Source organism: Oncorhynchus mykiss, chromosome 14 (genome assembly GCF_013265735.2).
Source record: "Oncorhynchus mykiss isolate Arlee chromosome 14, USDA_OmykA_1.1, whole genome shotgun sequence".
Lineage (NCBI taxonomy): Eukaryota > Metazoa > Chordata > Actinopteri > Salmoniformes > Salmonidae > Oncorhynchus > Oncorhynchus mykiss.
In genome coordinates this window covers 17596037-17612215 of record NC_048578.1, presented here as the reverse complement: position 1 = coordinate 17612215, position 16179 = coordinate 17596037, and the positions used below count along the sequence as shown (strand labels likewise).

General features: G+C 41.7%; 1 protein-coding gene across 3 annotated transcripts in view; it reads right to left on the bottom strand.

Moving 5' to 3' along the window:
* Positions 1-2083: 2083 nt before the first annotated feature.
* The window catches only part of si:dkey-237h12.3 (teneurin-3), a 165036-nt gene continuing 150940 nt past the window's right edge, over positions 2084-16179 (bottom strand). For 2 of the 3 annotated variants that reach the window (XM_036943051.1, XM_036943052.1), the window contains 6 exons: positions 14693-14868; positions 14027-14262; positions 12606-12902; positions 8371-9982; positions 7983-8113; positions 3370-4122 (listed from right to left, as the gene is read on the bottom strand). In XM_036943051.1, the coding sequence (XP_036798946.1) occupies positions 3370-4122; positions 7983-8113; positions 8371-9982; positions 12606-12902; positions 14027-14262; positions 14693-14868 (3205 nt within the window). Of the gene's footprint in view, positions 4123-7982; positions 8114-8370; positions 9983-12605; positions 12903-14026; positions 14263-14692; positions 14869-16179 lie in introns of all 3 variants that reach the window. The other variant, XM_036943050.1, reaches the window with a different exon arrangement.

Genomic DNA, 16179 nt, shown 5'->3' with positions numbered 1-16179 from the left:
AATTGTACAAATTGCCTTTTATGGTGTAATTTTATGAAAACATAAAAAAAAAAATGGTTGCTCCTTTATATGGTGTGATAGCTAATATTTTGGGTTTTTTATTTGACCTTTACTTAACTAGGCAAGTCAGTTAAGAACAAATTCTTATTTTCAATGACAGCCTAGGAACAGTGGGTTAACTTCCTGTTCAGGGGCAGAACTTGCAACTTTGCGGTTACTAGTCCAACGCTCTAACCACTAGACTACCCTGCCACCCCGTTATCAAAACATATATTTCAAAATTGTAAACATGAAGACATATATTTGAGATTGTCCCGTCTTTGAAGGATCCCTGAGCTCAGCCCAAAAAAGTCTCAGCCTCATGGCAAAATGTGTGAAATAACAAGAGAATAGTTAGAAAACTGCACATTTTTCTCTATATATTTTTGAGGGGTGAGTGAGGGCCTTGCTCAAAAACTGAGGAGGCTCTGCGAAACTGCGCTATGCCACTGGAATGTTCATGCATTGTCCAAGGCAACACATACCAGTAAACCAATTTCCCTCATTCAAGTTAAAAAAGTGTGTGTACACCCATGCCATGTATGATTGCACTGGTATTTCAGGCCCTGGGACTTTGATTCCTTTGTGTCATATGAAATGAATACGAGTCACATCAATTTAATTTTAGAACATGGATGTCTTTCACATGCGTCTGATGTGCTTATTGCATAATGCTGTTGGTCTTTGATATACTTGGCAAGTTGTGCCATGGCTTTTATGCTGTTCTTTGAAGTAGGTCACATAGCAGTGTGTTGTGATCTGCTGGTTTGCTTTGAATGTGCCTGTTGTGGTCACACAGTGATAGTGGTTATGTTGAGCTATGCCGTTGATAATTTTGCTTACACTTGTACTGGGACACCTTAGCTATTCTGTTTGAAGCATAGGTAAATGTTGCTAAAACTTGGTGATCATGCCCGTTGCTGTGGTTGTCTGATGCTGTCTCTGGGTACTAATAGCCAATGGATGCAGTCATCTGATGCTACGGTGATGTCTGATGCTTCTGCTAAGAAATCATGTCATGGAGTCCTGCAGTCTTCTCTGCAATATAAAACAAACTATGAAAGATATTTTGTTTAATATAAACTCAGTACAGTGACTGGTTGCGTATTGTATAGTAGTAGGTAAAGTACTGATCCCAGATCAAAATCCAGGAATGCAGGCATAATATCTTATCCAAAAATGCTTATCTGGGGTGGCAGGTAGCCTAGTGGTTAGTGCATTGGCCTTGTAACCGAGCTGACAAGGTAAAAATCTGTCGTTCTGCTCTTGAACAAGGCAGTTAACCCACTGTTCCTAGGCCATTGTTGGAAATAAGAATTTGTTCTTAACTGACTTGCCTAGTAAAGTAAATACTACTCTGCTGTAGACACTGTACCACTAGAGAGCAACAGAGGATTGTATAGACATTAAGGGTTCATATGTGTTGTATGAAATGTGGTCCTTCATTTCCTTTAAAACCAATTATTAAAATAGCATGGATCAGAATTACATGTGATTCCTTACAATTAGGCTGGGAACTGCATCACCTGTACATTTTGAAGAAATGTTCATGTTCAACAAATTAGTATCACATTAAGAATTCTTCAAAGGCTCATGCCTATGATTATGTGGGCAGGCTATAATTGAGCCTAAAACTTGTTCTACCGAGTGTGTGCCCTGTGATCTGATGCAACTCTTAAGGCTTTGATAACATTAGGAACGGCAAGCAATTATTACAATCCAAAATCTAATTGGTGTTTCCCCGAAACCCTAGGATTATGAAGTTGATAGAAGCCATCAGTGTTAAGGGGTCTTGTCAAAAATCCTGGTTTGTTACACTCACAAATCGGTTCTGTCACAATTTAAACAATTCAATTCAACTGTTACAAACAGCTGACTTCAAAGAGGAGCAGAATTTGGCCGTTTTAATCATTTTAGGGCACGCATTTAGGAAATTAAGGTCTCATTGAACACTTTCTAAACGCCTTTAGTAAACATCTTTAGTAAAGACTTGGTATTTTACGGTACTACCATTTCATTAGAACAAATGACAAATGAAAATGGCTGACTCGAAAGAAACAGTTTTAATCCATGATCTTATTAATTATACAAAACACAAGTTATGATAGCTGCTAACATGTATGGATTCTATATTTGGACAAACTTGTTTGGGGGATATGCATTCATTAATTATTTGTGTTCATTAAATATTTATTGGACAGGGGCCAAGTCACAAGGCATTATGCGTGATCAACACGCAAGGAGCAAATATTTCACTGAATGTGGTATATAGTGATCGTCTGTACCACTTTAAATAGATTTTGTTTTTACTGTTCCTTGACAGGATATTTCATACCTTATGCAACAAAATCTTGCAGAGACTTCTAAATTACATTTCATAATTCAAAGACGCATTATGATGCAATATCCAATATCGTTTCTTCTGTAACATAATACAAAAAATATATAAAAAAAGGTTTTAGATTTTATTTACAAGGTATAAACACAACATAAATTACTTGGTATAATCATCAATGGTCTGTTAATCAATTTCATAGAAAACAAAACAATAAAACTCATAATTTACAAAACATGGTGTTCCTGTGCTTGGACAAGACAAGTATCTGTGCCAGACTTCCTTCATACATATTTTGCCCGGATCTGCTACCAAGGCAGATGCACAAAACAAATATTTTGTATAATATGTCAATTGTTATGATGTCCCTTTTAAAAGCAACACAAAGGGGTATGAGCCAGGGTTTATCAAAGGGAGTGCTTCTCAATTCCGACATGTTAGGTGTGATGGTCACTGAGTGAGACGAAACCTCAAATTGAAAGGTCATCGATTCAAGACAAACATCTGGTAATGGACATTGCCGATTGAAGAGTAAAAATTCATACATCATATTTCCAGAGAAGTGCAGATATAATGCGTATGTAAACATTTCATTTCACCTTTAAATACTTTCTTTTAATTTTAAGCAGACAACACTTAGTAAAAAACAGAGACAAAAAAAGACTAAATATTTCCCAAAACACTACTATTTCTCCTGGCTCCTGGTTGAGAGTCAACAGTCCAATCAGTTTGTGCTACAGAGGTACATCTTGTCACTGCCCATATTAAGGTTTGGCGTAGTTATACATTTACTCTGTAGTAGTCCCCTGTTTAACAGCATTGCACAGCATTGCTTTCGATCCCATATGATTTACAAAAACACACACCCCACTCGGACATAGCTATATTTAATCTTTGGCCATGCCACTATTGTTGCTTTCGTTCCCACCGTCGCCACGCCTCTATTGAAACAGGCCATTCAAAGTATTTTTTGGCAGCAAGTGCACAATAGTTAGTTACCTTTTCCCTATTTCACTTTGCCGTAGGAACTGAATGTTATTAGCACTGTCCGCTAACTCCGGATATTGCTCGATGGAAAGTGCGTAGTATCCGTCGTACCCTAGCACTTTCCCATTGCTCAGAAGCTGCCTCTTCTCTCCCTCTGTCCATGGGCGGACGCCCTCCTCGCCATCCCGCACCCTCTGCTGTTCCCTGGCCCACACACTCACTAACGCCCTCTGGCGGGCCAACTCAAGCACGCGGGCCTTCTCCTCGTCCACCGTGGAGCCATAGCGCACATGCAGCGCAAGCGCCCCACGCCGCAACTCCACATCTGCGAAACGCCGAGTCCGGCTGTCCATGACCGTGGTGGACTGGGACACGCTGACATTGACACCGTTCTCCAGGGTCTTGCGGCCGCTGGTGAGGCGCAGTGTTGCCAAGTCGCCGTCGGGCAGGCCGGGCTTGACGAAGTAGTGAGTGTCGCAGCCTTCCACAGTGAAGTGCAGGTCTTCAAGGTAGAAGGCATTGTTGAGGACGGTGGCCACCTTGATGCAGTCCTCGTTGGCTACGTTGAGCGTGTGAGTGTGGGCGGTGCCCTTGTAGATGGCAAACATGACGGCCCTACCGATAGGGGACTGGGCGGCTGAAAACCATAACCAAGATTTCTCGCCTCGGCGGCCTCGGCCCGCATTGACCTCCGGCAGCCGCTCAAATGTTAGGAGGGCATGCGCCTGTCTGGTAACTTCCTGCTGGACCCCAGAGATGGACTGTGAAGAGAATGCAGTGAAACGTTAATGTCTGAGCATGGCAGAACTTCACACTGCAGTCCATTCATGAGCAGAAGCAGGCTTCAAACAGTGCCTGCAAGATAATTGTATTACCAGGAAGTGAGATAAAGCTACATCAAGGTCAAATGCCATTGTGGATTTTTATCATATAATGATTACTAGGCAATTCTTGACAGCTTAGTAAGCATTGAATGATGATTATGTTAACAATGACAAGTGGTAACGTCACATATGTAGTGTGTATAAATGTCTATGTATTTCTTGTGAATTTGTATTACAAGTACAGTATAATTATATCTGTGTTATGAATGTGTACTGCAAGGGCAAATATAACACATTGTCTTGGACAGCAGAAAACGTTAACTGGATACAATAAAGTTATTTGCTACTGTGCCAAATGAATTAAATAATAAATGGAAACCAATTTGTACTTCTTCCTATGAAAACGCTGTCCAATTAAATGTGATGCAAATTACAAACATAAAAAAGAAATTAAATAAATAAATAATTGTAGATCAGAAGAGATTACATGCTTCTTTTTCCACTGCTTGTTTGTCATAGTGGTTGATATTCATCCAGCAGACAGCTATGCTCTTTTATATCTCTACATTACTCACGGTTTTCTTACAAGGCCCTACTTCATAAACGTCTGTCTTATCTAGATCATCTTTAATATTGCAGATAAATTGTGGCTTCTATCAATGAAATTGTCTGTATCATTTCCAATCCCCCATATACAAGTGCTCAGCATATGTGGGAACTCCTTCAAGACTGTTGGAAAAGCATTCCTCATGAAGTTGGTTGAGAGAATGCCAGGAGTGTGCAAAGCTGTCATCAAGGCAAAGGGTGGCTACTTTGAAGAATCTAAAACACAAAATATATTTTGTTTTTAACACTTCTTTTGGATACTACATGATTCCATATGTGTTATTTCATAGTTTGAATGTCTTATTATTTTATTATTATTATTATTATTATTATTTTAAAATGTAAAAAATAATAACACATAAAGAAAAACACTGGAATGAGTAAGTGTGTCCAATCTTTTGACTGGTACTGTATATATATATTTTTTTAAATTAGATATATTTTTCCCTAACCCTACCACCCTCCCTTAATTGGAGTAAACTAATGGACAAAAATACTTGTTTTCTACTTCCTGCTTATACATACTATATACATTTTGTGGAAACAGTATATTTTACATTTGTTATCTATTGTTTGCTTTTAGTCCCACCTTTCAGCTACTCTCTACCCCTACCATCCCTCTCTGAAGACCATCCAGATTTGATTTCTAGCTGCCATACAGTATATTTTCCGCTGTGATGTTTCACAAAAGTTCTGAATCTTTCTATTCTCATAGTTTCTACAGATTGTAAATTAAAGATAAACATTTTTGCTAAGAGTATTATTATATTATTGATTGATTGACCACGACTTTTCAAATCACCCAGAAGATCTATTTGCAGATTTGCAGAGTTAGCTTCAAGTAAATGTTCAACTTTTTCTGCCATTCCTGAACCTGCGACCAAAAACCAGCTACATATGGGCAGCACCAAAACAAGTGATCTAATGATTCTGTCTATTCGCAGCTAAATCTGCAGAGCTGGGATGGTTGTATCCCCCAAAAACAGTTGAAGTAGGAAGTTTACATAGACTTAGGTTGGAGTCATTAAAACTCATTTTTCAACCACTCCACAAATGTATTGTTAACAAACAACAGTTTTGGCAAGTCGGTTAGGACATTTACTTTGTGCGTGACAGTAATTTTTCCAATAATTGGTTACAGACAGATTATTTCACTTAAAATTCACTGTATCACAATTCCAGTGGGTCAGAAGTTCACATACACTAAGATGACTGTGCCTTTAAAAAATGTGTAAAATTCCAGAAAATGATGTCATGGCTTTAGAAGCTTCTGATAGGCTAATTGACATGATTTGAGTCAATTGGAGGTGTACCTGTGGATGTTTCACGGCCTACCTTCAAACTCAGTGCCTCTTTGCTTGACATCATGGGAAAATCAAAATAAATCAGTCAAGACCTCAGAAAAAAATTGTAGACCTCCACAAGTCTGGTACCTTCAGCCAAACACCTGAAGGTACCACATTCATCTGTACAAACAATAGTACGCAAGTATAAACACCATGGGACTAAGCAGCCGACATACCGTTCAGAAAGGAGACGCGTTCTGTCTCCTAGAGATGAACGTACTTGGTGCAAAAAGTGTAAATCAATCCCAGAACAACAACAAAGGACCTTGTGAAGATGCTGGAGGAAACAGGTACAAAAGTATCTATATCCACAGTAAAACAAGTCCTATATCGAAATAACCTGAAAGGTCTCTCAGCAAGAAAGAAGCCACTTGCTCCAAAACCGCCAGAAATAAGCCAGGCTACGGTTTGCAACTGCATATGGGGACAAATATCATACTTTTTGGAAACATAAATAGAACTGTTTGGCCATAATGACCATTGTTATGCTTGATGGAAAAAGGGGGATGCTTGCAAGCCGAAGAACACCATCCCAACCGTGAAGCACGGCGGTGGCAGCATCATGTTGTAGGGGTGCTTAGCTGCAGGAGGGACTGGTGCACTTCACAAAATAGGTGGCATCATGAGGCAGGAAAATTATGTGGCTATATTGAAGCAACATCTCAAGACATCAGTCAGGAAGTTAAAGCTTGGTCGTAAATGGTCTTCCAAATGGACAATGACCCCAAGCATACTTCCATACTTTGGCAAAATGGCTTAAGGACAACAAAGTCACGGTATTGGAGTGGCCATCACAAAACCCTGACCCTGTTACTAAGAAAATATGTGGGCCGAACTAAAAAAGCATGTACAAGCAGGGAGGCCTACAAACCTGACTCAGTTACACCAGCTCTGTCAGGAGGAATGGGCCAAAATTCCCCCAACTTATTGTGGGAAGCTTATGGAAGACTACCCGAAATGTTTGACCCAAGTTAAACCATTTAAAGTCAATGCTACCAAATACTAATTGAGTGTATGTACACTTCTGACCCACTGGGAATGTGATGAAAGAAATCAAACCTGAAATAAATCATTCTCTCAACTATTATTCTGACATTTCACATTCTTAAAATAAAGTGTTGATCCTAACTGACCTAAAACAGGGAATTGTTACTAGGATTAAATGTTAGGAAATGTGAAAAACTGAGTTTAAATGTATTTGGCCAAGGTGTTTGTAAACTTCCGACTTCAACTGTATATAACATTCTATTGGTTGCAAGAATGTTGTATAATAATTGATATTATACAAAAAAACATGTGTCATATTATATTCATAAACTATGTGCCATAGAATCGGTACATCAAATATCTTCTCCAAACTATTTTTTCAACCTGTATGGCGCAGCTGTAAATGTTTTAGTTAGCTAGGTAAATCTGCTTTTAGTTTTAGTTTTAATGCACTGTATTGCTGGGAAAAAAAATCTAAATACATTTCATCTAATGTTCTGGTGCCGTTCGGACAGTTTAGAGTACTGATTGGGGAATTATTTGTGAAGGAATATAACTGTTTTCTGGGTGATTTGTGACATTTTACTTGTGCTTCCCATGACTGTGTTTTTGGATTTTAATGTGAATACTGTATATATGTATATTTTGTGTATAGCGTGTATATTTGTGTTGTATTGTGCAGGGCAGGGCACATTTGAAACAGAGACCTAGGTCTCAATACGTCTTCCCTGGTAAAATAAAGGTTACATATTTTGAATATAAAGTTCAACCTGGCTACTTTACATTTCTCTAATATATGGATCACAAATAGCAGGACAATAAAGGAGTGATTGAAATAATGTAAAATATGAAACCAACTGGTAAATCATCCCAGAGCTGGCTCTTCTTCAGTTCATAAGATGGGTGGGTCAGATCAAACTTTGGGACTGGGTAGCCAGGAATGGTGTTGTGTAGATGGAACCCAAAGGTCACCAGCCAGCTATTCACATCTACATGGGACAAATAAGATCAAGGTCATACTAAATATTTAATGACGTGGTTATGTCAAAATAGAAAATATGGTAATGTTTTATCATAAGTAATGAATGTCTTAGTTGTCATGAATAAGCTGGCATGATTGCATGCATTACCAGTTTAAGTATGTTCAAAGATTTCAACATTTGAATAGCACATTTAAATAACATGTTTACACGACGTGCACAATAAATGTTACTAAATAGAATATAAGTGACAAGAAATATCTTACCTGCGACATACTCTCTCACTTCATGTACTTTGCTGATGGGGTTGTTGTTTCTGAACATGTAGAGATTAAAAGGACCTGGCTCTTTCCCCACTCGTTTCCAGGTGTTGATGTCAGGCACAGTCCACCTGCCGGGCATAATGTCATAGTCCCTCTCACCAAAATGCAACAATTTGGTCAGTGGGTCATAGAGCCCCCCGTGGAACCCCAGCACCAGTTGAAAGTCCGGGTTGGAGTCAAAGTAGATCTCCCCATACGCCGTATACTGGACCTGCTTGATCAGGAGGCCATTGCTGGTGAATACGGCCAGAGGGGTTCCGGTGTTGTCACAGGCGATGTAGTACTCCTCTCCGCTGCTGATCTCCTGGGCAAACAGGTGTCCCTGCAGGTCATAGTACAGGGAGGTGATCTCAGAGCTGGAGTGGTTGTAGACGTGTGTGATCCTGCTGGGGTAGCTCAGGTCTGCATAGAAGTACTGCAGATGCTGCCCCAGGCTGTTCTTGGTAGACACCCTCCGGCCCAGGCCGTCGTAGCGGTATTGGATGGTCCAGCTATTGCCCTTGCTGTATACGCGTACCAGGAGGCCCTTTGAGTTGTAGTCGAAGATCTCGGAACCTCGCTGGCGGAGGAAGCCATCCTCGTCCATGCGGTATTGCACGTCTCCCAGGCGGGTGATGCGGTCGCGGAGGTCGTAGCGCAGGGGGAGCAGGCGGGCGCTGTTGCCTGGGTTCAGTAGGTGGAGGTTGCCGTTCAGGTCGTAGGTGTAGCGCCACATGACCTTGTCGTTGAGGTAGACCGTCTGGAGCTGGCCATCTACGTCGTACTCATAGCCGTACTTGGTGGTGTTGGCGAATGGCCCAATCTTGATTTCCCTCTTGGTGCATCGTCCCACGTCATCGTACTGGAAGGTGATCCAGTACATAAGGGATCGGAAGATCTCGTACTGAATCTCCTTGATCCGGCCGTGGGCGTCAAAGTGCTTGGTGTAGGTCATGACGGCCGTGGAGATGATCTGGTTGATGTCATAGTAGATGACGCCAAACTTGCCGAACTGCTCTACCTTGCCGGAGATGTCGTCAAACTGGTAGAGGTCGATGGGCAGCGGCGTCTCGTTGATGACACCTTGCACACTGGTAACGCGCAGGCTGCTGTCGTAGGTGTAGTCAAAGCGGGCGTTGACCATGCCGTCCTCGCTGAAGCGGAAGATCTGCCGGTCCACCAGGGGGCCCACTTGGCGGTAACGGATTGAACAGATGAAGCCCTCGCTCTGCAGGTTGACCGTTTTCAGCACGCCTGCCATCTCATCGTACGTGAAGCTGACCCGCGTGCTGTCATACAGGACTTCGGCTAGCTTGTTCTGCCGTCGGTACTTGTACAGGATCCGGCGGCCCGTGCCCAAGTGCACCACTCGCTGCAGGAGGCCATCCTCGCTGTAGTCCACTGCTACAGAAGCGTTGCTCTCAGGCGGGTGGAAGATGTTGCGATAGTAGCCCACTGAGCGGACTGTGTTCATGGTGTAGCGGGCCACACTGGGCATGGTGACAGCAGATAGCCGGTCCTGAGAGTCAAAGTCGAAGATGTACTGACGCTGGCTATGGAGCAGGAGCACCATCGACTAGAGGAAAGATGAGGAAAGGGAGAAAAAACTAATTATTGCTGTTTTATGACTACAAATAAATATATATGCACACCACCAGCTCACAAAATAGCCTAAACAATTGCATCAAACCTACACATGTTTATTTCTGACTCCATGGCAACTCCATGGCAAATCCATGGCAACTCAGAGTTCATTCATAATGCACTTTGGATGCTAGAAGTGCTTTCATTGGGCCATTGGTTACTTGAGCTCCTAAAGCTTTCAGTGTGCCTCGTGTTTCTTTGTTGACATGGCCTCTCCCTGTCTTGTAATGAGCACAAGGAGGGCCAAGTGAGGGCAAGGAAATCTCTGTATGGTTTTGCACGAGGAAAAGTCTCTGCAGCTGAGCCTTCCAGTAAGTGATCTCACTTATTTTAAGATCTGCCAGGAGTTACAGTAAGGGAAAAAAGTATTTGATCCCCTGCTGATTTTGTACATTTGCCCACTGACAAAGAAATGATCCATCTATAATTTTAATAATAGGTTTATTTGAACAGTGAGAGACAGAATAACAACAAAAAAATCCAGAAAAACGCATGTCAAAAATTTTATAAATTGATCTGCATTTCAATGAGGGAAATAAGTATTTGAACCCTCTGCAAAACATGACTTGGTGGCAAAACCCTTGTTGGCAATCAGAGATCAGACGTTTCTTGTAGTTGGCCACCAGGTTTGTACACATCTCAGGAGGGATTTTGTCCCACTCCTCTTTGCAGATCTTCTCCAAGTCATTAAGGTTTTGAGGCTGATGTTTGGCACCTCGAACCTTCAGCTCCCTCCACAGATTTTCTATGGAATTAAGGTCTGGAGACTGGCTAGGCCACCTGCTCTTGGGGTCATAGGCAGCATTCCTCCTCCTCCAAACACGGCGAGTTGAGTTGATGGCAAAGAGCTCCATTTTGGTCTCATCTGACCACAACACTTTCACCCAGTTGTCCTCTGAATCATTCAGATGTTCATTGGCAAACTTCAGTCGGGCATGTATATGTGCATTCTTGAGCAGGGGGACCTTGTGGGCGCTGCAGGATTTCAGTCCTTCACGGCGTAGTGGTGTCACCAATTGTTTTCTTGGTGACTATGGTCCCAGCTGCCTTGAGATCGTTGACAAGATCCTCCTGTGTAGTTCTGGGTTGATTCCTCACCGTTGTCATGATCATTGCAACTCCACAAGGTGAGATCTTAGGGGGTCAAATAATTATTTCCCTCATTAAAATGCAAATCAATTTATAACATTTTTGACATGCATTTTTCTTAGGGAAGTTCTGCGAGGAGTTCTGTTCTTAGGGAAGTTCTGCGAGGAGTTCTGTTCTTAAAGTGGAGGTGTTACCATAATGAGCAACTCTAATGTAGGCAAGTACCGTGTGTGTGTGTGTGTGTGTGTGTGTGTGTGTGTGTGTGTGTGTGTGTGTGTGAGGTTTAGAAGTTCTGCTTAAAACCTCTGAAAAGTAACTAAATATAATCTAAGTAATCCCCAAAAGTAATTTTTTATCATGAGAGGGCCATAAACAATAACTATAATAGTAATGCTGCATACTCCAAGAAAGGGTCAAATCTCACCTTTCTGGTGTAGGCACTTAAGGACACAAGCTTAATAAGTACACAGTACAAATATGATAGAAAAATGAAAATATGAACTATTTTTTTTGGTCTATTTCCTATTCAACAAAACTGTATGAATAAGGCTTGACATGACTTATATATGTTCTATATATAGTATAATCAATTTAAAAAATGACTAAATATAAGATTTCACCTTCCTTATAACTGTAAAATACATATTTTCTAAAGGTCTCTCTTGATCAAAACATCTGCCTCCATCACATCTCTGAACGTCTGACAGAGCTCCATCTTGGCTTTTTGAACTAGATAGGAACTCGCTTTTCATCTCATATTAATATTGTCCGTCTATGACAAACAGAACGTTTTTATTTTTTATCTATTAATTATTTTAGATTACTGGTATAAATAGATCTCTGAATGCACTACAGCAACGAAATCACTCTCTCCTGCTGCGTTACGATATAAGTGGCTGTGATGTAGGTTTCAGCCAGGAGTTGATGGACAGTCAGAAAGCGAATTAAATGGTAGGAGGGACAGTTCCTCTTCAAGTGGTGTCAGATTTCACATCCTGCTTCACAAAAGCAGAAGACACATACATACTCCTGTGTCCGTGAGAATCAGGGCTACTGCTCAATGCAGGGGCAGCAGGTAGCCTAGTGGTTAGAGTGTTTAGACTAGTAACCAAAAGGTTACAAGATCAAATCCCCAAGCTGACAAGGTAAAAATCTGTCATTCTGCCCCTGAACAAGGCAGTTAACCCACTGTTCCTAGGCCATCATTGAAAATAATAATTTGTTATTAACAGGCTTGTATAGTTAAATAAAGATTTTTTAAAATGCAATACATTTCAATCTATGATGACCACATATACATTTTTAAGCGAAAATATCACGCAAGTCCCCAAAACAGGGAAGAGTTAAGCAAAGTGTGTATGAGGCCTGCATTCCTATACACAATTACTTTCATCATCCATTTGTGTTGTGCACTGAGCGACCAGTGGAGAAACCAAATCCTTTTATTGAATCACTTCAACCCTCACCTTGTCCAGGTATGTGTAACTCCACGTCTTCCCGTCAGCAAACAATCTGGACACAACGCGTCCCTGAGCGTCATACTCCAACCGCTCGCTGGTCTGCCCCCTCTGGAGGGCACTGATCTGACCGTTGCTGCTCCGGCTGACGTTCACGGGAAGCAGCTTACTGCTGGGTACCCACAGCACAGGGTGGCCCGCACCGTCGTAGATAATCTTCAGCAGGAACTTCCTGTGGTCATCGTAAATCTTCTCCATCCTCAGCGTACGGTCGTAATCAACCGATAGAATGTTCCGTCCATTCACCTATTAGTTGGTATGTGTATTGAATCAAAGCCAAGCAAAAACAACAACAGACCATAGAGATCATATTAGATTACTAGAGGGGCTATGTCACAAACCCTCAAAGTTTCAGAATGGTATGAAAATGTCAGCCATTGGGAGAAATCCAAACCAGTCCGAATTGCAGTAGAGGCATAGGTGATGCATTTCATTCTCTTACTTAAGCAGGAAAATACAAGTAAGGCATATGATATATCAGTAATTGTATACTAACCTAAAATATTGTCATATAATTATAAATACAGTATACAAAAGTTTTATATCAATTTGATTTAGAAATAGCCTCTAAAATATATGCAAGCATACCATAAATGTCTTAATGTTGTCTTCTTGGAAAGCTGTAAGTGTTATAATATGATACCATATCAGTACAATATCATTTACAACTTGTCAACAACTGATTTAATCCTGTGTATGGCTATGCATTGACTGCATTGTTTGAATGAAATGTTGGCCTATTGGCAGTAAATTTGACAAATTATTGACTAGGTAGCTCCCAACTCCCTTACCAAAATGGCTGACCTTGTATTCCACCATAAGAAGGTTCATGTCAATTCTAGTAGTCTAATTCCTAATTCTATGCTACAGACTTTTAAGTCACAGAGTCACGGAGAGTGCACTTATTATTTTGTCTGGTGCCCTAAAAACAGCATTTAGTGTGATTGCCGCTCTTTGGCAGTCAGTGAGAGGAGATGAACAGCTCCTTCAAGGGCTTCATTAAACTGAGAGACACTGGCATTTGCTCAGAAACGATTAAACCCAAAATTGCTGTTAAGGAAAGTAACTACCCAAGTTAAGTTCATAACGTCAATTGTAAATCTCATTGGCAGGTTCTGGAGAAGAATACTGGCAGTATAGGGTATTGGGAATTTGGAAGCAGGTACTATTTTACTGCATTTAATTGAAATCAGGTATGCTCATATCTCACACGCAACTCCAGGATTAGTCATTGATGCATCCAGGGAGGCATTTCAATTATTTTGCTGTAGGTCAACACTTCAGGTAAGTGTCACGGTTAATATACAGTAAATTAGTGAACAACATGTCTTACAGATAAATGAAACTCTGATTAATAAAGGTAAACTCACCCTTAGCTTGCGCCCAAAAACAATGACTTTGCCCCTGGTTTGCTCCTTGCGGAAGCGCCACTCAACCAGATTCTGCCCACTCTCCCCTGGCAAACTCATGTTACGCCGTGCCACCGTGGGGTTGGCAGTGCCCGCCAGGATGTGGGGCTCAGTCTGGTAGTGGGTGTCCATTCCGTTGGCATAGGTGATCCTCAGAGAGTTATCATAGCCAACCTGATAACTGCTTCTACATTGATCTGAAATGTTTAAAAGACAGGGTCATAAATGATAACATTGTACTAAGTATTGTAACTCTAAATCATTGTTGTGGATACTCAGGGAAATCTTGCCACCTATATCAAAAAAATAACTACTCACTGGTAGAAAACTGATTAACATTTAAAACATAACTATAGAACTACAACAAATGGAATAATTAAATAAATAGCTCAATACAGTGGACAAAGAGTTACAATACAAGGTTTCTGCTTACCCCACACGCTGAGGAAGTAATCATTTACACTGTCTTCTGTCAAAACCGCTCACCCATAATGATACATGACTTAATCTTACTCAACATTGCCGTGACAACCCAAGCAACAATGACCAATAACTACTTTCAAAATGGCCATCTGAACTGTTTGTACTTGTTTTAGCAAGACAGAGAGGAGGAGATGTGTGGCTTACCCTGAGCCAATGTATAGAAGGCACGAATGGTGGAGGTATTGGTGGTAATGCTAATTTCCTCTTCAGTCAAGGAGCTCTCAATGTCCACGGTCAAGGCCCTGTAGATGTCGGTGTACAGGTTGTTCACTGTTCCGGTGGGGAACGTCACGTTCATTAGCATGCCTTCGCTGTCATAGCTGAAAGATAGATGGAGAAGTTAATGTAAAGGTGTCATTTTTTTCAGAGAATGTAGGCAACATCAAAGGGTCAAAATATGACACTGTGGGCAAATTTTCCAGTGTGTGTCAATGTGAAGGAAGTCACTGTGACTGCCACCAATTTCACATCAAGATGAAAATACACTGCTCAAAAAAATAAAGGGAACACTAAAATAACACATCCTATATCTGAATGAATGAAATATTCTTATTAAATTGTTTTTTCTTTACATAGTTGAATGTGCTGACAACAAAATCACACAAAAATGATCAATGGAAATCAAATGTATCAACCCATGGAGGTCTGGATTTGGAGTCACACTCAAAATTAAAGTGGAAAACCACACTACAGGCTGAACCAACGTTGATGTAATGTCCTTAAAACAAGTCAAAATGAGGCTCAGTAGTGTGTGTGGCCTCCACGTGCCTGTATGACCTCACTACAATGCCTGGGCATGCTCCTAATGAGGTGGCGGATGGTCTCCTGAAGGGATCTCCTCCCAGACCTGGACTAAAGCATCTGCCAACTCCTGGACAGTCTGTGGTGCAACAGGTGGATGGAGCGAGACATGATGTCCCAGATGTGCTCAATTGGATTCAGGTCTGGGGAACGGGCGGGCCAGTCCATAACATCAATGCCTTCCTCTTGCAGGAACTGCTGACACACTCCAGCCACATGAGGTCTAGCATTGTCTTGCATTAGGAGGAACCCAGGGCCAACCGCACCAGCATATGGTCTCACAAGGGGTCTGAGGATCTCATCTCGGTTCCTAATGGCAGTCAGGCTACCTATGGCGAGCACATGAAAGAAATGCCACCCCACACCATGACTGGAGGATGTTGCATCAGAACGTTCTCCACGGCGTCTCCAGACTCTGTCACGTCTGTCACATGTGCTCAGTGTGAACCTGCTTTCATCTGTGAAGAGCACAGGGCGCCTGTGGCGAATTTGCCAATCTTGGTGTTCTCTGGCAAATGCCAAACATCCTGCACGGTGTTGGGCTGTAAACATCGCCGAAACTGTTTACAGCAGGAGGCACATCAATGCGAGCTGTGGCAAGAAGGTTTGCTGTGTCTGTCAGCGTAGTGTCCAGAGCATGGAGGCGCTACCAGGAGACAGGCCAGTACATCAGGAGACGTGGAGGAGGCCGTAGGAGGGCAACAACCCAGCAGCAGGACCGCTACCTCCGCTTTTGTGCAAGAAGGAGCAGGAGGAGCACTGCCAGAGCCCTGCAAAATGACCTCCAGCAGGCCACAAATGTGCATGTGTCTGCTCAAACGGTCAGAAAC